Raw genomic sequence first — 23,695 nt, 5'->3', positions numbered from 1 at the left:
CCTTAATTCCTGTCCAAATAGCCTCTGTCCCACTTCCAGAGCCTCATCTGTTCATCTACAGAGGGCAGAGCAGGCCTGTGTGCAGGCAGGACACTGGGCCGCGGCGCTCGGGGAGAACACACTGTGCCACAGAGAACAATCATGCATCTAAATCTGTGCCCAAACACACCGTGTTCTTATAGGTTTCATTGTAAACAACATGCAGGCCCACAACACAGCACATGCACCCAAACTCTGGAGTCGGGACACTCTTTATTATTTTATAGCGGTAAGTCAAAGCCGTCATTGTCTTAGTTGGAATTGCTCAGCACTATTGATTGGCCTTAGCATTGGTTTACCAGGTCACATGTTGAGCCACTGTTGAGAAGATTAACGCAAGCTGGCTTTGGTGCTAATTAGATACTTAAACCCCAGCAGCAACGAACGAGCACACAGCGCCCAAACCTCCTGCTCTACCACACGGCATCAGCTTCTTTACATTATTGAAGACATGAAAATGCGTATATATATACAGTATATGTGCATATGTACACTCACTGTCCAGATTATTAGGTACACTGGTCAGGAGTTGTACCTGGTGAGATCTTCTGCTTCAAGGCTCAACATGTGTGTTCTAGGGTGGTCTTCTTCTGCATACCTTGTAATGAGTGCAGGGTTATAATCTGTCATTTTGAGCAGGGTTATACTGCTGCTCAATGGATGATTTCATTCTCTGTGAACTCTAGACCAGTCTGGCACAAACAACCATTCAGAGTCCCTTAAATCACTTTTCTTCTGTATTCTAATGCTCAGTTTGAACTTCAGCAGCTCGTCTTTGACCATGTCTGCGCACACACACACACACACACATGCAGTGATTTGCTGGTTAGATATTTCAGTAGGTGTACCTATTAAAGTGGCCACTTAAGTGCAAGTCGATTATTTAATGTCACCTAACTCTTGTGAAACTTACTTTCCATCACTGGCACTGATGAGCAGTAATTCACACGCATGTGCGGCCATGTTGTGTGTGAATTCAAATAATTAATAGTTAATGATATGACAGAATTAAATTAATAAATGGATAATGACTGATTATTAGTTATAGTAACTACAAACTGAGCCTGTTAACGCTCCATTTTTACTACGATGGAAGTTTCATCAAGTTAGTCAACATTATCCAGAATGTTACAGGAAGTCGACATTTTTTCACCTTCAGAATAAAAGCATTATTTTGGTCACAAAAAAAGTTTAACTTAAAGATTTCATTGAAGACAATAAAAGACATTTCTAAAATAAACTTATCTTAACTAACATGGGGTTATAACGTCATACACACTTTGGTGCATTCACTCAGTCTAAACATTCAAAGTCATCAATGTTATCTTTGGACATTTTCAACACTTGAATAAATTATCTGTATAATTAAATAGACAAATAAATATTAGATAAATAAAAAATGCAATTTAGTGTTCTTGATTGTGCTAAACATTTGGACCACTTTAATGTGTTTCAACCACAAAGAATAAAATTGCAAACCGTAACATTTTGGCAACTTTTTATTTGAAACCCTCCTATTTCAGATTTTATAAACATTCAACAAATGGTTTGTTATTAAATGGTATATCATTTTATATATATCTCACTATGGCAATAATGATAATAATATATATGGAGATGGTAATGCAATGTGCAAACTGTGTTTAAAAAGTGTTTTCTGACTCTGAAGAAGTTTGCTTTCTTCAACTTTCTTGCCAACATTTATTAAATGTTCACCATATGATGATGATGAATGACAATATAGCAAAACAGACTATATAATCTGTTTCACAGGATGAATTACAGATATACAATAATTATTGTATGTGTGAAGGTTAAAAAAGTTTTGGATTTTTCATTTAGTTATTTTGTTTAAAGTTAGGTAGTAACATAGTAACATAAATAATAATCAATAACCCTCAGGAGACTCATCACATTGTTTGTGAGTCAGGAGTCTGAGGAGCTCAATTTGAGGAAAAACATCAGCAAAATCGAAAAAGATGAGATGTTTGATTCACTTAGATGAACTCGACTCAACCCAGTTATTACTACATAATGAATGTTATGTTGGACTTGCATAGCCTTACGTCCCCACATTGTAAACAAAAACAAACTGAAAACATTTTATTATGAATGAAAATTTTGAAAATACACTTCAAAAGGATTATGTATGAAAGAAATTAAAACAAAGACGAAAGCTAAGCACATTTTCACTGCAATTTTACTTGGTTTTATAAACACACAATTTAGTTTTTATTTTTAATTTTGATTTTAGTTAATAACCAAGTAATAACCTTGGTGTGTGGGTGTCACTTATCTCCTTATCTATATTAAAAAAAATATTATTACGTGTTATTATAATTACTACTACCACTAAATAAATTAATAATACATTGTTTGACTTAACTTGCATTGAACGTCGGTACTTTTATTTTGAAAGGCAAGAGAGGAAGCGACGTGGCGGACGAGAGCGTAGCTTGACTTAGCTGGAAGCGTGGACAGAGTGGAGGAGGAAGAAGAGGAGGAGGAGGAGGAGGAGTCTGTCCCAGCTCTGCATCTGGCCCGCTCCCCTCTGTCACCCCGGGCCAAACCCGCCCAGCTCCACTCACTCACTCACTCACTGACTCTCTCTCTCTATCGCCGCCTGTTTTCCCGCACTGTTCGGCCCGGACACACTCACTCATTCACTCACTCACACATCAACACACACACACACTCCCTCACACTCTCTCTCACACAGCGAGGACACGGAATGGAGACGGAAGGGAGCCAGAGCAGCCTGTCCCTGTCCACCGCGGACTCCCCTCACGACCCCTGGTAACGAAACAACTTTACTCTTTTATTCTCTTATTCATTCACTCGTTTTTAAATTCTCCTCATTCTGTGCTGGTGGTGAACTGTGGCCACACACACACACACACACACACACCTCCCTCCTCAGTGAGATGACACACACACACACACACACGCACACAACTTTCCTGTGTAACCGTGTGTGCAGATTTAAATATCACGGGATGCTCCTTTATTGAATATGTAAACCTGTTTTTATTCCTCGCAGCAAAATGTTCATAGGTGGACTGAGCTGGCAAACAACACAAGGTAAATCTTTTTGCACACACACACACACACACTCTCACTAAAATGCCACCGTTTGTGTGAAAATGCTGGCGCGAGTTTGATGGAACTAAAAGAAAAAAGGAAAAAAAAGACAGAATTTCTTGATATTTCTCTCTTTACTTTATTTATTTACTTATTTGCTTGTGTTTTTTTTTACATATGTAACCAGAATGAATCCCCTCATTAAGAAATGTGTTAAATTGATATTAATTGAAATGAATAAGAGTCTATTTTTGTTTGTTTTTGAGCAAAGAAATCAGGGCCTGAATTATTAGTGAAGGGAAATCTCAGCAGTGCTGAAACACTTTGACCTTTTCTAACTTGTTATTAAAGAAAAATCTTCTTCTTTCTTTCCATCTACTTTGTTTGTTTGTTTGTTTGTCTGTTTTTCTACACACACACACACACACACAGAGGGTCTGAAGGAGTACTTCTGCAAGTACGGCGAGGTGAAGGAGTGTATGGTGATGAGGGATCCGGTTACTAAGCGCTCGAGGTGAGCGAGGAGCTGAAAGTTTATCTGACCTCCGCGATTCCTCACCGCTCATAACGTATCATTATGTGTCAACATCAGTTTCTGTGTCATTAATACTCGCTCTCTTCCTCCTCCTCCTCCTCCTCCTCCTCGTCCCTCCATCCCCTGGTTGTCCACAGAGGATTCGGATTCGTCACCTTTGTCGATCAGGCTGGTGTGGATAAAGTTTTGGCCCAGACCAGGCACGAGCTGGACTCCAAAACAGTGAGTTGTGTGTGTTTACTTCTCGCCACCAGTTAATCACTGTTTGATGAGTGGATTTCACCGTAATCTGTTTCCATAATCTGTAACGTTGCTACATTTGAGTCCGACTGTGTGTGTGTGTGTGTCCGCTGTGACCACGTTACATGGTTAAATAAAGGGATAGTTCAGGGTTTTTTTGTTTTGAGTTTCTCCGTCTTATATATACCTATGTTTGTGTGCTATGTTTTGAATGGTTTCACAACACATTTCTCAGCTCGACAGCCGTAGAACACGGGTGTCAAACTCAAGGCCCGCGGGCCACATCCGGCACGCCATGCAATTGTATTTGGCCCCGCGAGACAATATATTATGGCTTTCCAAGTTACCTCACCAGTAAAATAAATAAAAAAATCAAATGTGAACTTTGAAAACACAGACCCGGAACCAGAGGCGGGGGCGGGGTCATAAGGGGGCCCAGCCCCTCATTTGTATTTGGCTTCCACTCTTTTAGCTTTATACATCTAGTAAAAAAGATTGACTACAGGTGGAAATGGAAGATTTTGTTATTTGATTTAAAAATGATTTGCCAAAAGTTTATACCTTCCAACAATCCCTTTTAATCAAACAATCAAAATATGATATAATAAACCATTATACTCTCATTACCCTGAGGTAAATCACCTCAAGTTTAGTGTTAACTGGTGGGAGGATCTACTTTTAAACAGTAAGAATTTCATTGATATTTTCCGGCATTTCTGAAAAACCTGTGACTCTGTAACTCCATCAGAAAAAACATGGAACTATCCCATTAGAGCAGCAGTGGACAGTGGGGACACAGTGGGGACACAGTGGAGACACTCCCTCTGCGGAAGCGGGACTGTGATTTAGCCTTGTAAGAAGAGTGAAGCGAAAACTTTTCTCTTTCATCGCCCGAGGGCTAAAATTGATCTGCGAAAGTTTGTGAATGGAGCGAATGCAACGTGAAACCACGAAGGTGTGGAGCGCGGCAACAAACAAACTCCTCACACTTGTTTCCCGAAAGAACGGAACCGCGAATGAAACCGCCGCGATCTCCGTGACGCTCTCTGGTCTCGTCTCACCTGTGTGAATTCGAATATGAAATCTATTAATTGCCTGTGCTGCACAGTGTGTGATTCTGTGTGTGTGTGTGTGTGTGTGTGGCTTTTTGTCAGTAATGAATGTGGGCCGGTCAGGGAACAATGTGGCCCATTGGTCGCCATAGGGACCACTGCCCCCGCCTCTCTCCTCAGTGGGAGTGGTGATGGCTGCGGGTTAGTCACTGTATTGAAATGAGAGGATGCTATTTCTTCTTCTTCCCCCCCCCCCCCGCCCCTTTTGTGCTCTGAGCGCTGCACCTTCTCCAGTTTTTTTTTTTTCAAGGGTCAGTGGAGTTGTAGGAAGAAGGAAATGAAGTAGAAATAAATACAAAAAAAAACAGTAGTTTTGAAAATGATCCAACATCGGTGAGGTGGAAGTTGCCGCTTGGTTCCCCAGCGTCCTCCTGCTATAACGTCACTCGCAGGGTCGACAGCTATGACAAGTAGCACTATCATGGTTGGACGCCACCAACTTGCCATGGGGTTTGTTTCCATAGTGACTCACTAAAGCCCCCCCCCCACTCACCCCCACAGCTGAAGAATGGATCTGTCACAGGAGAGAAAAAGAGGGAGATAACAATGCACGTCATTTACAATCATTTCTTGGATCCCCAAATCAAGACGGCATAAACAGTAGCAGTCACAGAGAGTGGAGGTCGTCCCAGCTGACAGCCGATATCTCACATCTCCTGCTCCGATATCAAACCCCTGGTTTTAATCTTGAGTCGGTCCGCTGCAGCCTCTCGTGGCTTGCAGTTGGATGTGGGGGTTCTTCTGTGGCAAAAAGGGGGGGGGGGGGGGAAAGGTTTGTGACAGCCTCAAAGTGTGTGTTTGACGTAGAGAGGGCTCAGTGATCAACCACAGGGGTTGGATGGTGAGTAGAGTGGGCCTTTTTAGTCAACCCCCCCCCCCCCCTCCCTCCTTCCCTCCTTCTCCCTCATGCAGACAGGTTATCCTGTTAGAGAGGGGAGAGAAAAGTTCTCCAGTGGCAACAGAAAGAATGTACCATGCTGTGACCGACTGAACCGCTCCAGCCCTGGAATTAACAGAGCTTTGCACAGCCGAGAGGCTAAAGAGCAAATACAGTGCTGCGGAGGAATTTATTGGTACTTATTGTGTGCGAGGACAGATGCAGTCCGGTTCTGACCAGTATAGCGAGGGCAGGTTTTTTTTTTTGGTTTTTTTGCAGTGATTTATGTAACGGCCGCTCAGTGAGTCGCCCCTCTGGGTGCCCTCCCAGTTTCCTGCTATCTGTAAAGTTAGTGACGGCCGATGCAAAAGTGCACCTTTGTGGGGACAGAGTTTCCATTCAGCTGCGGCTGAAATGTGCAGAGAGGAGTTTCAAAAAAAAAAAAAAAAAAAAGTGGCACTGCTCCTTGCCCGGCAGTGATCAGGCATATTTGTGGTCCTCGTTAACCCTTTCCTTGCTGATCTGGAAGGAAAGATGGAGGATTGGGGGGGGGTCAATGTTAACCCCATCTGTGATTAGTGTGGCTGTCCTAACTAATAGGATTGGAGTCAACAAGTCTGAGTTGTTCCAAACGAGATGGCGAGCGTTGTCCAATCAGCATTTTTATGTGGAGTGTGAGTGTGCAGGCCGTGACAGGCGGCGCGCTCGGGCCAACTGTTGCCCGGACGTGGACGTAGCTGCTCAAAGTGGATTGCCCTGATTTCCTAAACCGCTCTTGGAATTATGTCCAGCTCCTTCCCTGCTACCTTCAAACGGCTGTGCGTAGGATAACGTGTTGTTTAAAGCAGTGTTGGAGTAGTTTGAAAGACATTCAGTTGCCTCATTAGCATTTCTGGAAATGACCTCGAAAGGGCAATTTCAGCTGGACACAAAATGCCGCTCACTTACTGTAACCAGTGTGTGTGTGTGTGTGTGTGTGCGTCCTTGCTGCAACATCACACCTGTGTGAGTTGCATGTTCTGGTCGTGATGTCACAGATCTTACGCTGAGATGCATGATGAAGGGGAATTGTCGGAGGTCGGGCAATAATGCAAGAATTTAATACACATATTTATATTTATAACAATATTGTTTTCTTCTGTAGCAACATTTGAAAATATTTTATCACCATAACATTGTTGGCCATAGAGGGTTGTGTGTGTGTGTAAGAATTTAAATAAGGGCTGGGCAATAATTAAATAACACTATACACATATATATATATATATACATATATGTGTGTGTGTGTGCATATATGTATATATATATATATACATATGTATATATATATATACATATGTATATATACATATGTATATATGTGTATATATATATACATATGTGTATATATGTATATATACATATATGTGTATATATATATATCATAATATGATTTTCTTTAATTTCAATGTATTTAAAGGTTCACTATATATCGATACAATGTTTATACCCTTGAATGTTTTGCCTCAGTTTTGTAAACAGTGTTTCTCTGTTTCTGTCGACAAAGAATTTTTTAAAACCACAGTCAAATTTTAAAAAGACAAACATTTATCCCGATAATTATCACCTGATATCATATTTTTTTTTTTTTTTTTATCATGATAATGTTTGGATTTTATCGCCCCTCTACATCATTGCCTTGAAACAAACCCGTTTCATCTAAACAGCAACTATGACCTGTTTAATGTCCACAGTTTCCTCCCCACTGATGTGCTGTGTGCCGCCATGTGTTTGATTTTGTTTGTGTGTGTGTGTGTGTGTTTTTGAATGTGCACAGGAAGTGTTGGACATCAGGAGGGTTGGTGACCGGAGGTGACTATCAGAGTAGTCTAGCCACCATAGAAACTAAACAGTAGACTCTGCATCTGATCCTCCAGTCTTAGCCTCTAGTCTTCTCACTCTGCTGTCTGTTAGAAAAAGAGAAGAAAAAGAGAGAAAAAGACGAGAGAGAAAACTTTGCGGTGACACCGACAAACACTGCAAACCCTTCCTCTGGTAAACGCATGTGGTTTACCACAGAGGCTGTAGCTCTCTACTGTAGTTGAACTCTACCATCTCATGGTTACGGACTAATCTTAGCGCTGTACTGTCTCACCATCTGTTAGTGTATGTGCGGTACAGTGTGGCGTAGTCTAGTTGTTCTCTAGCTCTATTAGATCAGTATAGACTAATATAGAGGTCTCAAATTCCAGTTTTTACAGCCTGTCTATGATTGCATCCTCATGGCATGGTGTGGCTCTCTCTCCAATCCTAACTGTTGGTGACGCTCAGTGGGCTCAGACGCATTATTTGTGTGTGGATTGTGTTGCTGTTGTGGTGTTAACGATGAGTATGACAAAGGTTTGCATTGCTGGAGAAAAGTGGAAGTTTTGTCCACTCTAAGCTCGAGGACGACCCGGGGGTCACCTGGACGGCATCACATCTTCCCAAACGCTGAGGGAGGCAAAAAACAGACAAACACACACACACAAAATCTGCTGTCGGTGTGGTGTGATTGACAGCTCCCTCGCCTCCTCTTCCTCCGTCCATCCTGCTTTACTCTCCCTTCCTTATCTCTCTCTCTCTCTGTTGGACACACACTTGTCCTCCTCCTCCGTCTCTCTCCCTCTCTCTCTCTCTGCACCGAGGTGAGGTGTGTTTGTGATTGTAGTGCCTGTGTGAGATTCCAGGAGATCACATGTCACATGGTAGTGACGAGAGAGGCAGGGGTTCGCTGGACCTTCCCGGGCATTCCACCTGAGCTCAACACACACACACACATGCACACGCACATGTTTGCTGTACGACAGCTGTAATATAATACGTACTTGGAACAATAACCATAAAAAACATTGGAATAATAACATACGGACACACACACACTGACTGTATGTATGTAGAGCAAACACTCGCCTAATTTCATTTCACACATCATATTTGCTTTTATCCAAATTCGAATGACATACTATTAAAATTAATGAACAAAAACTGGGCCAGAAAATGTCCTGCGAGTAAGTTTTTTGCCAATTTTTCCAGAATAACTTTCAATATCTGGCAGTTATTTACAGTTTACTGCCATTTTAAAATAGTGTATTAAAAAAAAACACACCGTAGTTGTACATTTTGAAATCTGAACAGTAAAAAAAAAGATATTTAAAGTAACATTTCTTTGCGTTTTTGTCTCAGCACGAGTGCAATGACCGTAATAACCACGCGTCGGCTTTGACGCACAACTTCTCAGTAATGCAGAGCCTGCGAGATGCTCGGTGTTAAAGGCATCAAAAACGATCGCCACTGCATTTTATTTTGATAAACTGGTCAAATAAAAGAACACATCCACGGAGTTTGGAGCACCAGAGACCAAATCTGAAGTCTTTTTATGCTCTATAGCCCCACAATAAATGAGTCAATAGGGAGAGATTAATTAATGATAATGTTGTAAGGTCAATTTTGCCACTGTTCTTTTAATTTAAATTGTGTAAAATGGAGGTGAAATTATGTTCATTTGGCTGCAAAATAATATTTTTTTTACAAGTGTACAGCCTTTAAATATTTATATCAGGAGTTTTATTTATTCAACAATAAAAGTAGCTGATAATACTGATACTTTTTATTTAAACACAATTTGACACACAGTTCCACATCGCTGCTCACACACACACACACACACAGTGTTTTGATTTAATAACATCATCACTATAATCAGTATTGTGGTTCATCAGCAGAGGAAAGTGTGCGTTTGATAGACTTTGGCTCAGGTGTGGTGGTGGTGGTGGTGGAGACACGGCGTTAGGCCAAGGCGAGGACGACCTGGCTGCAATTATTACACCTTTACCGATGAGTCATTATGAGAGAAACTGAAGGTGTGATGTCAGAGCGCGTGCATGAAAGCTGATAGGTTGCTGATGTGTCTGCATCACGACGCAACGCTAACCGGTCCTCTGCTCTTCTGTCCTCTCTCCTGTAGATCGATCCGAAGGTTGCATTCCCTCGCAGAGCTCAGCCCAAGGTGAGTGGATCTGTCTCCTCGTGTTCATTTGTGTGTGTGTGTGTGCATTGTTGCAGCAGGTTAGAGTGTGTGTGTGTGTTTCAGTCGCTTATCTGGGCTAATGCCTTGTAATCTGATGAACATGAGCAGCGCTGACATCACTGGACTGTTATGTGATTTGTGCGCGAACAAAAAAAAAACTTCCAACAAACACAAAGTGTTGCGTCGAACCCACTTAAATGTGTGTGTATTGTGTTTCTCTGAGGCACTTTCTCTCCTTCCCGCTCACTGTGACACCGAAAGAGAGTGTGTGTGTGTGTGTCGTCTTGCAACAATTACGTACAATTAACAGATCTGTAAACATGGCGGCGTCTGAAGTCGGAGCGCTGGCTCCGGGTTTCTCTGTAGGAGTGTTGAACATACTTGTGATGCAGACATGGTTAAATCTGCAACACGTCATCGTCACAGTTCTCCCAGCAGCAGCAGCAGCTCCACTCTAGAAGCTTTTGATTTCAATTTCCCCTGTAAAGAAATGTTTAAATTAAATTCTGCTTATTATTATCCAGTGTGGAATGAGATGGAATGGTGAGAGCAGAGAAGTATAACAACACATTTTAAACATACAGGCGAGCGCCTCACACACAGCTTTTAAAGTCACTGTAGGCTTTTTTACTTCGCTGTATTAAAGGGACATTTCCCAGCGTCTCCTCTCTGATCACTGTCAGTTTAGGACGCAGACACTTTTCCACAGAGCTGCTGTCGTGCTGTGACGTCAGAATAACACCTATCTTTTTTAAAAAAAATCATAAATAAATAAATGTTTTCCTTATTAAAACTCCCATCCATGATGGGCGACAGAAGAACACAAGACTTTATGAGGATCGACATGAAAGCACATGGTCTTATTGTGTGCATTTAACATCACAATGACAAGTTTAGTCTAGTTCAGCTTGAAAGAATGAGTTGTTGCTGTTGTTAAAAGCATACGTCACTGTGAAATCATATTTAAATACTAACCCTAGCTGCAACTAACGATTATTTTCTAATCGAATGATCCATAAAATGTCAGAAAACGTTAAAAAAATGCTCATCAGTGATCGTGAGATCCGGAAATATGATGTTCCACAAACCAAAGATGATTCACCTTGATTTCTTTGTAATCTGGGGCAAAGAAACTGGAAAATATACATATAAATAAAAAAATCTTCAAACCGGTGAATCGATTATCAAAATAGTTGCCGGTTACTTTAGCAATCGATTGATAATCGAGTCACATGTTGCTTACAGTCTGTTTGCTGATTTAAAGTAGACTCGACTGAGCTCAGACTCACAGCCACTCTGAGCCAACACTGTGCTGTCTCTGTGTTTTTCTTTCTTTCTTTCTTTCTTTCTTTCTTTTCCTCATCTTGCCACAAATAGCTCTGAGAGAAGGTGGGAGAAAGTGGAACCTATAATAATTACAGGTGTTTTCGCTGTAGCCAGTGCTGGCTTTGTGTCCAGGAAATAATCTTTTCAACAATTTTGTTTACTTCAAGTTCAGCAAAACATGTAAAAAAAAAAGAATCTGGATCATGTGTGTCTATTATAATGATGCTTTATATCCTCCTGTATGTGTAATTATATTTTGCATATAATAAATCTTATTTATATTTCCTTTAACAATGTTAAACTTTTGCTTTATGTTGTTACTGTGGCGCAGACATGGAAATATGTCCATAAATGCCCGTACGAGTATAATGATGAAACAATTAATGGATTACTAAATTGATCAACAACTATTTTTATAATTCTTTCATAATTAAAACAAGATTTAGCTTCTTAAATGTGAATATTTCCTTTATTTCTTTGCTCTGGACAACAAAGAAGTCATTAAAAGTGAATCATTTTGGTTTGTGGACAAAACAAGACATTTGAGAACATCATTGTCACATAAGTTGCAGTGCTCATTTTTCATCTAAATGAGAGGAAATGACATCATTCTTCTTTATTTCTAACGATCATTTCTTTACGATAACAAAACTTCGTAAAAAGAAACTAATCATACACATTTGACATATTTATACCTCGAAAAAAACATGTTATATAAAAAATAAAAGTTGCTTAATCAGTGTCTCGTCTGTTTTTTTTTCTAACAGTTGGTGACTCGAACCAAGAAGATCTTTGTAGGCGGCCTGTCAGTGAACACAACCATCGAGGATGTCAAGCAGTACTTTGACCAGTTTGGGAAGGTGAGTGTTGTTTAAGAGAGTGTTAAAGACGTGGATGGTGGTGGATGGTCAGACTGTGGTCAACAACAGTGTCCTGAAGAGAAGCAGAACATGGCCGCGGACCGGAGTCAAAAGAAGGATTACTGTCGCACTTCTTGTGCATTCGTATACGTCCGCGTCGGCGCCGTCAGCGCTGAAACTAATCAGCAGCTTAGAGACGCGTCGCGCTGCATCCCACCAGCTCTGCCCAGGGTCTGATTCACCCACAAAAAACTTCACTCTGAGTCGAGCGGCTGCCTGGAAGTGAAGGAGTTACTGTGGAGGGGGGGGGTGAGAAGAAAAAGGATGGAGAGAAAAGGCTTGTAGAGGGTAGGAAGGGAAAAATAACGAGGCTGAGAGGCTCCGAGAGAGAGAGCAGCAGGCAAAGTTAGGGGGACGAGAAGAGCGAGGGAGTGGGAGGAGGAGGGGGGAGAAAAGTTTTGTGGTGAGTGTGTGGTGATGGTGAGGAAGGAGGAGGGATTATCAGAATCTGAATTAATCTGATGTAACAGCTGCTCCCACCCACAACCCCCTCCTGGTCCGTTACCGTGGTGACCTGGCTTGCCCATTGTCCCCGAGTATTTCTGTGGGTAAGGGGGTTTTGTTCTGAAGGAGGTGGTGTTGGGGGTGTTAGCATGTTAGTGTGTGTGTGTTGGGTGGGGGTTAACGCAGGAGTTTAGTAATTACCGAAAAGAAAAAAAAAAAGATTCGAATCGAGCTCAAAAACTGGCAAACTTACCGTCTCTACCCAGACCCCCCCCTCCCCCTCCCCAATGAGCTTGTGTTTTGTTTTATTTTTCAAACTTTTTTGTCCATAAAGTTCAATACAAGTTTGTTTTAAAATATTCCGGAGTCTCTGAGAGACGTGGGCCAGAGAATAGATGATGGGCTGACAAAGGCTCTGACAAGGGCGGGAGGGCCTGATTGAGAGTGAGAGGTTTGCAGAGGCGTACGAGAGGGAAGTGGGGCAAAGATAGGGTGTGTGTGTGTGTGGTGGTGGTGGTGGTGGTGGGGGGGGGGGGGTGTAAAAGAGCCATTATGCCTCCATACAAAGCAAGACAAATATTCTTTTTAAGTTTGTTCAAAAGTTTTCTGCTGCACGCTGGAAGTTTGTGCATCGCTCACGCTTCTCAAATTCCATGATGTGTGTGTGTGTGTGTGATTTCAAGAACAACGCGGCCGTGTTTTAACAAATGACACCAAACTTTTTCAGGATTAATGGACGGCGGCGGAAAACTTTTTTCAGCGCGCGACGCGACGCGGTCACTCGCCCGCTACGTTTTCCCAACTCTGCGGCACTTCATTTCCCCGTGCCAAAGGTTTCGGCCTCCAGCTTCTCTGTGCTCCCTCCTCAATCATAACGTCGAGATGAATTTTTGGCCGAGAGAGATATCGAGGGATGCACGGTGAAATGTAGGCTCCAGCCATCCATGGAAGTTCCTGATTAGACTGCCTCACTGGACCTTTTGTGTCCCGTCCTGGTGAGGACAAAGGAGCGCGCAGAGGGATGGGCAGGGGATAACAGGGGAAGATGAGAGGTGGGGAAAAAAAAGAGAATAAGAGGGAATATTGTCCAGAAATACGCCATTAAAATGTCCACTGTTTGAAATGATGTGGAATTGACTCCGTTTAGAGTGTTTAATGGGAGCTGTTGTGCTGTTTTGAGGACGTCTGGTGTGTTTTTTTTATGAGTTATCTGTTAAATCTGTGTCGATCACAGTATCTGGACCTCTGCGCACATGAATCGTGTAATAGTTTTGGCCGCAGCAGCAGCGTTGGTCGTCAGTGGAAAGTCTACATGGGTAAAAGTGTGTGAAAAGTAAAGAGAGATGGAGTTGAACATGTTGCAGTTGTTAGGCAAATGTCAGACTGGGAGGCAGCAGTGACTTGAGAGGCATCAGAGTAACAGGTCCGCTTTCACACTGACACTCCGCACTCACCTTTGACCTTTCTGGAGGCAAACTGCCCTGGGGGGTTCCCACATGCACACACTGAGTGCGAGTATGTGTGTGTGTGTGTGTGTGTGCGCGACAATTTGACAGTGAAAAATTACTCGGTGGACCACGTCCAGCAAACTTATTATAGCGCAGATAATTTTACCGAATGTTTATTTGGACCCCGTGTTTGCAGACTGGAGCATAAACATGTGAGCTTGTGGGGATGTGTGGGGGGGGAGAGAGAGTAGGTCAACTTTGACATCAGAGACTCATGAGCGAGCACGCGCGTGTGTGTGTGTGTGTGCGTAGAATAGACACCTGTGTCTTTGCTCTGTAAAGAGAGGCCGGGCTGGAGGGAGAGGTCAAAGGGAGAAGAGGAGGAGGAATTATGGCTGACTGTGCCAACAAACAAAGCCTCGAGGCCTCTTTGTTCTCCGTCTCCCTTTGTCTCCTCTTTCTCCTCCCTTTCCACTTTGACCCAATCCCTTTTTCTTCTTTTTTTTCTCCCCTTCTTCCTCACTCTTACAGAACTCTCTGTGCTCTATTTCACCATATCTCCACCTGTCGCTCTTCCTCCCGCTATCAGCTCTCCCCTCTCATCGAGTCTCCACCTGCCCACAGGATTCACCTCCTGCTTGTGACTGGACCGTTTCTGTGTGTGTGTGTGTGTGTGTTTCAGTGTTTCTCTATTTGTGGCCCTCTTTGTCTCTCTGGCACTCTCCCACTATTCATAAGGCATATTTGATGTTGGCTAGAGCTCCTTTATAAGGGCTTTTTGTACAGTTGCCATGGGAATGTCAAACTTTGGAGGGGAGAAAGGGGGCGGATTATGTGATCTCTGTGAAAAGGATTGTGACCAGGGCAGTTTAGCTGCAACTTTCCATGTCCCCCCATTATGTCCTCTTGCCACGTACAGTATTGGTTTCTATTTTCCTCTCTTTGCTCCTTCAGTCTCATCTTTGTAACCTGTCGCTTGTCTCCCGTCCCCTCCCTCTCTCTTTGCCCCCCCTCCTCTCTCTCTCCCCTCTCGCCCCTCCTCTCTGTCCATCTGTTGCTGAGCCTCCCTACAGAACTTGAGAAGGGCTGAGGTCAGGCAATATGCTGTGTGAGCAAGCGAGAGAGAGCCACAATATAAAATAAAAAAAAACTTGTTATTTGTCTCCCTCCAGGTTGACGACGCCATGCTCATGTTTGACAAGACCACCAACAGACACAGAGGTGAGACTCACTCTTTCCACTCAACATCTCCCAACTCTTCCTCCACCTCTTCATCAGTTTGATACTCCACTTCTTTCCTGGATGTCTATCGATTGACCCCCCTCCCACCACCACCACTACTCCCGCCCCCCCGCGGGCCTCCTTCCTGTGGGCTGAGCTGTGGAGGAGACGAACAGGGCTAGTCTAATTAGCCAGTCCGTTAATCGGGATCAGGATAAAACCTCCTTAAGCACCTCCTCCCCACCCGAGGACTGATCGATTATGACAGCCCACCAGATTTGTCCGGGCCTTCTGGCCAGGAAGGGAGGGAAGCAAGGATGAGTGCAGAATAGCACTGTTAAGGAGGTGGGGGAGGGTGGGGGGGGGGGAAATGTGTTAAGCGGCTATTCCAGCACTGATTACTGGAGACTATTAGCTGCACAGAAAGGCCTACTGTCTGAATCCACCATACTGCGTGACATTGTTTTAACAATTTAACTTCTGTGCTGACCAGGGTTCGGCTTCGTGACGTTTGAGAACGAGGACGTTGTGGAGAAAGTCTGCGAGATCCACTTCCACGAGATCAACAACAAAATGGTGAGCGTGACAACGCGTGACAACGCCGTGATGCCGTCACGTTTCTTTTTCAGCACTGACTTTGACAATTGTCTGGAAACAGGTGGAGTGTAAGAAAGCTCAGCCCAAGGAGGTGATGTCCCCCACAGGCTCAGCCAGGGGGCGCTCTCGGGTGATGCCCTATGGGATGGACGCCTTCATGCTGGGCATCGGTATGCTGGGTAAGTTTGTATTGATCTGAAGTGGAAGGTTTAGGCTAAGGTTAAGGCCCCCCCGCCCGTCGCTTTGAAGGTCACATGACGCCTCATGGTTGAGAGAAATGTTGCATCTTCAAACTGTTGAGTCTAAAATCTAAACCTTGCGCTAGTAAAGTGAGCGTGAATACTACGGCTGAAAAAACCCCAGTCACTCTCATCCCCACCCACCCGTGTCCTGCTGGTGTATACACACAAACACTCCCTCTGCCAGGTCTGATAGTTTTGCTTGACAGAGCCCGATTTTCAACAGAAAAGTGCAATTTTAATGATTAAATATGCAGTAGATAATATGTAGTAGTGATAATATGTCATGAGTTTGTTACATAATGTTTTTATATTTAGAAAAATGCATCTAAGACATTATAATTTTTACCTTTATAAGGCACCATCTGCTGCGCCGTGTGTTGAGAGGTGGTTGTAAACTAATGGGCACGTTCTCTCAAGAAACTGTTGCTTTCTCTTCTGTAAACACTGGAGTTGGTTGTGTCTGAAAATCCCCACACACATCAGTGACTCCTGAAGTATTCAGACCAGCCTGTGTGACACCTAACAATCATGCCACGTCCACACTCACTTACATCCTCCCTCATTCAAATCTTACAGTTCATCTCGATCATGTCCACACGCCTAGATTGTTGCTGCCTCACACCTGTAGCGTCTAATTGTTTTTTCACCATTACTAATAGAATACTGCTGCTATCATTAGCCGTGTAAGTCTAACTTTTTCTGAGATTTTGGGGGCTGCAAACTAACGCCAATGCTACCACCTACTGTTCAGTGTGAGAATTACACCCCTTTATTTTTTTTTACCCGCTCCATATGAGAGTGGAGATACGGACGAGTGCGACTGCATGTAAAGAAATGACCATAACAGATTAGTTGTGTGGTTAAGATGTAAAAATGATTTTGTGTGTGTCTGACTGTGGGTGTGAGGTCGGGGTGTGGACAATGAAAATCTGTGTGTCGTCATTGCTGAGAGTGAAACCCGAGACAAAGACGGTAATCTGCTCAGTCCTGTCCTGGTGAAGAAATCCAGACCACAGGTGTAGAATATCATCCACCTGCATGTCACACACCGTGTCAGGCTTTACTCACACACACACACACACACCTGTTACTCAGGTCCTGGTTTCTTATGTCTTATGTTCTCATACACTGCTGCAATTTTTGTTGTTTCCTCAGGTTATCCTGGCTTCCAGACGGCCACGTACACCAGCCGGAGCTACGCCGGCATCACTCCTGGATACACCTACCAGTTCCCCGGTAATCACAGCACATTGTCTTGCTCCCGATACACTGTTTCTGAGCCGTGTCTGTGACTCTGTCGCCGTGTCTGATAACGCGAGACTGCAGATCGTATCAGACGTATGGGACGACGACAGTGTCCTTCGCTTACGGTGGAGAAACGATGTTGTTTACTCAGTTTGAGCTGCAAGATGGGAAAACCAGATGTGCGATTATACATTAATACAAACATATTTATATCTAGTTTATGCAATTTCCTGCCAATAAACCCTCCTAAATGTTACACACCGGACCTTAAACTATTGCAAGTCTTATTTGCTGCAATCTTTTCTCGCCGAAACAAACAGAATGAACAACACGGGACGAGAAAACACTGTTTCCTTTTAATTTTAAACATCTTAATGTAGGGTTTAGCAGTTACTGTAGTTTTAACTGTAGGTAAAAAAAAAAAAAAGGAGTGATTTTAATGGGACCAAAAGGACGAAGTTGTTATTACACTGTGACGGTCGATGGCTGCTTGTAAATCTCTGGGCGTGGAATTTACAGCAGATGACTTTTTGTTATCATGTAAAATTCTAATTCTGCTCAGAAAGAGACCTAATCTCACTGGTGTCCTGTTTTCATCCCAATATATATGAGATATGATACTAATAAATCATAAATTAATAAATAAAGAAGTAGAAGCTCCTTTTTCGTCTATGACGCCCAGTCCGTGGTGTTAATATGGACACAGTGTATGTGTGTGTGTGATTTTAATACAAGATTTGCACCAAAGAAGTGAAATAAGTGTGTGTTTTTAAATAGGAAAATTAAGAGTTTGTAAATGTGTGTCATTTTTAACACCACTTTTTTGGCTTTAAAACATCCTCCTCCTCCTCCTCCTCATTCCTGTTTGCAATCCCTGAACCCCCCCCCCCCCCCCCCCCCCATGTTCCCCCCACCTGAACGTGTGCGTGTCGTCCACGTGTCGACCGTGGCGGTGTGTATCTCAACAGCACTCTGATGTTTCTGTTTTAGAGTTCCACTTAGAGAGGACTCCCCTTCTGACTTCACCCCACCCCCCTGAGCTCACAGGTCAGTCAGTTCCTCGTTGTGGCACTGAAGGCAGGATTGCTGACAGTAAAGATATCGAACATCATTTACGGGGCATGTTTTTAAATGTTCTCGACCATAGAGAAGTTGTTTAACCAGGATTTTCCTTTCTTTTTAGCCATTCCTCTCACAGCATATGGACCAATGGCAGCTGCGGCGGCAGCAGCAGCAGTAGTCAGAGGTATGACAAAGAAAAATGTCTTCTTCTTCTATTCTTTTTTTTTCTGCTCTTATATAGTGAGCACGAATCAAACGGAATTATCTTAACATTTTAGGTTCTACCCCATCTCGCTCAGCTGGATTTTTGGGCACGAGCAGCCCGGGCCCGATGGCAGACCTGTACGGAACCGCAGGTCAGGAGTCGGCTGTCAGCAGTTACCTCAGCGCTGCAAGCCCCGCCCCCAGCACTGGATTCAGCCATAGTTTGGGGGTGAGTCCTTGTTGTTTTTTAATTTCTGTATGTATGTTTTCATAGCTTTGAAATAAGACTTTGTTTCTACAGCGGCCTGAATGGACAGAGTGTGCTTTTTGTGTTTTAAAAGCAGAAGCTTAACACGTAAATTAAGAAAGATGTAGATTCTTTCTGGTGTGGGCTGACCACCAGAGATACTTCCATGCCCCACTGTTCAGACACGTAGAAAAACAACATAACATCATTGGCTTCACAGTAGATTCAAAGGGTGACTCGCCTCGCCTCGGCACGGCACGGTTATTTTTGCTTTTCCATTAGTGATAGTACCTGGTACTGTTTTTTAGTACCTGCTCTGGTGAGGTTCTAAGCGAGCTGAGGCGATACTATGCGTGACATCATCAGAGTGTCGTCAGCGGAAGAGTCATGAGTGTGACACAAGAATCAAAGCGAGCAATGACGACCTGTGGATCATTTAAAAAGACTTAAAAATTCCTGAAAACATGTGTTAATCTAAGTACTGAACAAATCTTTTTAAATGATCTGATTCTAATGATTCAGTTACCAAAACAACTGCTTTACAAGTCACTCGTCACAGCAGTTTCATGCAGCCGCGAAGTGATGATTTGAGGCGAGGCGAAGAGGGGGCGGGACCATGTAGTGGAAAAGTGGCGTTTTTGGAATAAAAAATAAATCTGAATGTTTGTGTTTTCATTTCAAAAGGTGACCCTTGACCTTTGTGTTCTTGCTCCCACAGGGCCCTTTGATCGCCACAGCCTTCACTAACGGATATCACTGAGAGACATGTTAGTAGTCTTGATCTTGTTTTGTTTTGTTTTAAATACCTAACTCGTCTGCATTCACCTGTGACTCATCCACATGGCCCTTGTGTCCGTGCAGCGCTGTAGACCCGAGAGCTGGGAGGAGCTGAAGCTGCTCTGGAGCTGAACCTGGGCCGTCTCTGTCCAGTCCACCTCTGCAGCTCCACGAGTGTCAGCGCGAACGCAGCCGACCCAACCGACGCCTCACTAAACTCCGAGGAGCGAAGACGTTTTATCACTGTATGTAATAGCAACACACGCCGATGCTGAAGCTTAAGTGTTTTGTTTTGTTTTTCCTGCTGTTATGTCATTTCCCCTGTTTTTCTTCTTTCTTTTTTTTTTGTCTGCGTTTCTTGATCTGTCCTGGCTGTATTTTATTGGGGTTATTTGAAACTTGTGTCTCTCTGAGATGAGCGGAGTAAATTCTCCGCGTGGAGCCTGTTTGAAGGTGAAGAGCTGTTCATTTGTACTGGAAGAAAAACAAACAAACTGTATATTTGTCTAGTTGTCTATACTAGTTCATACTGAATTCTAACAAAACATTTGTGATTAATACTATTTCTTGAGAATGTGTCACAAAGTGTATATCTTGGTAGGTTTTTAACAAAAAAGACTTGTTATACTAATAATAATGTTCAGACAAAGTTAGTCACAGCGCCATGAAATGCCTACATGGGCTGTATAATTTTGTAAAATATTGTAAATATGACTGGTTTTGGGGAGGGCGGGGGGGGGGGGTTAGAGGGAGGGGCGGGGTCTGCAGCTAATTGTGCGTCTGGGAGGTTTCGGAGGAATGTGATGGAAAGCGTGACTGTTACGTATCGTAGTTCAACGCGGAGGTCAAGAACATTTCAGTGTTTCTCTGCAGGCATTTATGAGTGAATCATCATTTAAGTGTCTTACTGCTGCACCAGAGGTTGAACACTGTGAGTGGGGAGGGGGGGCGGGATACACGTGTGTGTGTGTGTGTGTGTGCGTGCGTGTGGGTACGAAAACCCTCCACTTTCAGGAGAGGAGAGGAAAAAACAAAAACATGCTGTTTTCTTACGTTTATCTTTTTTTTTTGTTCTGTTTTATCTGTGATTTGGACGATTTGTCTGTGAAGGAATATGAAGGAGCAGCGGCCGCTAACGGCCGTCTCACTCTGCAGGTTTTTTTTTTTGCGTGTCATATGGTTTTATACACATTGGTTTCCCAATGTGCCATGTGCTGTTTTTTTGGGGGGGTGGGGGGAGGGGGCGGGTACCTCAGTTGCAAATGTGAAACTTTAATCTGACTTTTGTATTACCACATTAACATCTGTGTCAAAAGGGTGGACGGTTACACCTTAGAGGAAGGTGTTTTTTCTAACAGAGGGGGAGGGAGGGGGGAGGTGTGTCTTCTTAACTCTTGTTTACCTGTCGTCACCTCCCACCACCCCCCTCGCACCTCAGTCACTGCAAATCCACTGGAGGTCACGCATTGTAGCAACGTGACAACTATTTTTTAGACCAAAACGAAACATGTTGGGAGTTTAGTAGAATGTTGCACTGGCCGATCGTCACATTAACGACGTGTGTTTTTAACGTCATCTTAAGAACAAAGCACTCTTCGATCCTTCGATCTATTTTGATATTTGACTCATTCACAGCGCTGCCAGCGGTTACCGCGGCAGTCTCGTTCTTTGATGCTGTTTTCGTTGAATAATAACAATCTTGTCGACACTGTAACTTTTTTTTTTTTTTCCTGATTTTTCATTTTACTGTCATGTTTATTCCTTTGGGGGAAAAAAAAACTTTTTAAAATTCCTAATAAATTATTTTAAAACATTCCACTTTTGCGTCCTGTTTGGGTGTTTGTTGCACCGTGTTTTTATCAGTTAAATAGTGCAAGCTGCTTGCTCGAGTTAAAATCATTCAATTCCATTTTATTTGTATAGCGCCAAATCATAGCATACATTATCACAAGGCACATAGACGACGTCATGGAGAGCAGAGAAACCCAACAATTCACACAATGAGCAAACACTAGGCATCAGTGGAGAGAAAAAATCAGAAGTAGAAATCTCTGACAGAACCAGACTCAAAGATGTGCAGCATCTGCCTAGACAGGTTGGGGTGAAAGGAGAAACGGGGGACGAGAGGAGAGGTAGAGACAGAAGAGAGAGACCAGGAGCAGATATACACAACAATTGTATCAAGTTATAAGTTTATACAGGACAGTTCTGAGTCAGTGATGACATGTTTATAGCACTACAGTCATTTATACAAGCAGCAGCAGAGATTGTTGATCAAAATTATACTGATATCGTCTTTTAATTATAGCATAATAATAATAATGGTGATGATATGTATGATAATAATACTAATAGTAGCCTCGAAACTGGATCTGGATCCTGCAACCTGCAAGATGAGGACACAGAGAGAGAGAGAGAGGAAAGGAAGGAAGGACACAAATAAAGCAGTCAAACAGTAGTAAAATTAATAAACAATTGAAACAAATCAAATCTGTGGATATAACGAATCAAAGTGAATATGCAAGTTTAAACAGGTGTGTTTTCAGACGTACAGTTTGCACATACTGTCCAGTCTCCGGTATTTAGGAGGGTTTATTGGTAGAATATACTACTAATAACTAGCGTGTTTATTTATTATTTATTTATTTATTTAAGTATATAATTACTCCTTTTTTATAAATAAAACGTTTGTTTTTATAGCCATAGAATAAAACTTTTAGACGTACTTTCGGCATGAGTCGTTCACATAGGAAATGAAGAAGAAGAACATCATCCTTAAGACACTCCTTGTGTAAAATCTCTAATAGAGTGACCCCTTTGCTCACCGCTCCCCTCCCAAGGATGTCTGGGAGTTACCGAGGCCTTCACACACCAGGGGAGATGTCCTTTTACTTCATACGCGTAATATGCTTTCTCTTGGAGATGCACGCTGTGGTTGGTTTGTCTCCTCTGGCTCCGGTAGGATCACGGTGGCACAAGACGATGATAAAGTGCATAATAAGGTTTTACTATTTTATGTTATAAAGTAACTGATGTGCACGAATACAAACCTATTGGACAGTATATTAAATGTCTACCATTAAACCTTCTTAAATGTTACACACTGGACCTTTAGTGACTAAATGTTCTGCTGTGAAATATTATAAATGTGTAATACATGAGCAGGGTTACATTTACGGTACATGTGTGTGTGTGTCTGCTCTCAGTCAGTGTACCTGCTGGCCTTAGGTCTTCAATCTGCCCAGACTCTGTCACCAGCCGGCCTCTGTGTCCCTGTCATGTCCCTCTGCTGACTAATTTCTCTCCTCCATCATCACTGCTCCACTGCCTCCCCCCCTCCCCTGCCTCCACTGCCACTCTCCCACCTCTCTGCTTTTAACAGTCTCCGGGGGGAAACGCTGCTGCAGCCACTCGTGAACCGTGAGCCCCTCGCTGCAAAGAATCCTGTGACCTTGTGATGACAGGGGAGGCTCCAGATCCCCCCTCTGAGGAGATACCTCTATCTCACTCTATTCCTGCCCCTGAACGCCCCATCAGTCCTGCAGCACGGGTTGTCTCAGTGTCAGATGTTATAGAGTTCTGGATGTAATGTTATTATTTAAGAGTGGTTTCATCAGCAGACATTTCTGAACCATAAAGACTGAGATCACACGCAGAAACAACCGCTGCATTTCCGTTTGTATGAGAGGCATCTGCTGATAAAGTCTGTTAAAGACGCCGTGTTGAGAGACAGCGTTGCGTCGAGTCCCCTTGCCCACAGCAGCTGTTGCATCCTCGTAGCTCTGAGTAACAGGATGAGACGTGTGAGTGACTCCCGAGGACACACTGGCTTCAATACACATGAATTAGAGATGACGAGAAAGAAAGGCAGGTGCACGAAGAAGTGAGGATCCAATGCGAGGCAGTGAATTCTTCCTTTCTTTTTCTTTCTTTCCTTCTTTCTTTATTTCTTTCTTTCAACCCAAGATTCAAGGGTTTTATTTGTCACACGCTTCGTTACACTCACACTGAAATGTGACCCTGAGTCACT

At 43.1% G+C, this 23,695-nt stretch overlaps 1 protein-coding gene across 2 annotated transcripts; it reads left to right on the top strand.

The window, feature by feature from the left end:
* The first annotated feature begins 2,489 nt into the window (after positions 1-2,489).
* Positions 2,490-20,388, top strand: LOC131464685 (RNA-binding protein Musashi homolog 1). 2 transcript variants are annotated; one of them, XM_058637332.1, is made up of 15 exons: positions 2,490-2,835; positions 3,080-3,120; positions 3,553-3,634; positions 3,793-3,877; positions 9,870-9,911; positions 12,026-12,118; positions 15,243-15,291; positions 15,785-15,867; positions 15,950-16,067; positions 17,286-17,366; positions 18,366-18,422; positions 18,559-18,621; positions 18,737-18,870; positions 19,607-19,655; positions 19,750-20,388. In XM_058637332.1, exons 1-14 carry the CDS (start codon positions 2,771-2,773, stop codon positions 19,646-19,648), a joined length of 1,035 nt encoding a protein of 344 aa, XP_058493315.1. In that variant the 5' UTR covers positions 2,490-2,770; the 3' UTR covers positions 19,649-19,655; positions 19,750-20,388. The 2 variants fall into 2 exon arrangements, with proteins under 2 accessions (XP_058493315.1, XP_058493314.1); XM_058637331.1 differs by having other exon boundaries at positions 2,492-2,835; positions 18,716-18,870.
* Positions 20,389-23,695: the final 3,307 nt, after the last annotated feature.

Source organism: Solea solea, chromosome 8 (genome assembly GCF_958295425.1).
Source record: "Solea solea chromosome 8, fSolSol10.1, whole genome shotgun sequence".
Lineage (NCBI taxonomy): Eukaryota > Metazoa > Chordata > Actinopteri > Pleuronectiformes > Soleidae > Solea > Solea solea.
This window is presented reverse-complemented; position numbering and strand designations above follow the sequence as displayed.

What these genes read in the sequence shown, in the direction of transcription:
- LOC131464685 (XM_058637331.1), top strand. Translation starts at nt 2,771, where the DNA reads ATGGAGACGGAAGGGAGCCAGAGCAGCCTGTCCCTGTCCACCGCGGAC. An exon ending in GACTCCCCTCACGACCCCTG is followed by an intron (nt 2,836 to 3,079) that starts GTAACGAAACAA and finishes TATTCCTCGCAG; the next exon opens with CAAAATGTTCATAGGTGGAC. An exon ending in ACTTTGACCAGTTTGGGAAG is followed by an intron (nt 12,119 to 15,242) that starts GTGAGTGTTGTT and finishes GTCTCCCTCCAG; the next exon opens with GTTGACGACGCCATGCTCAT.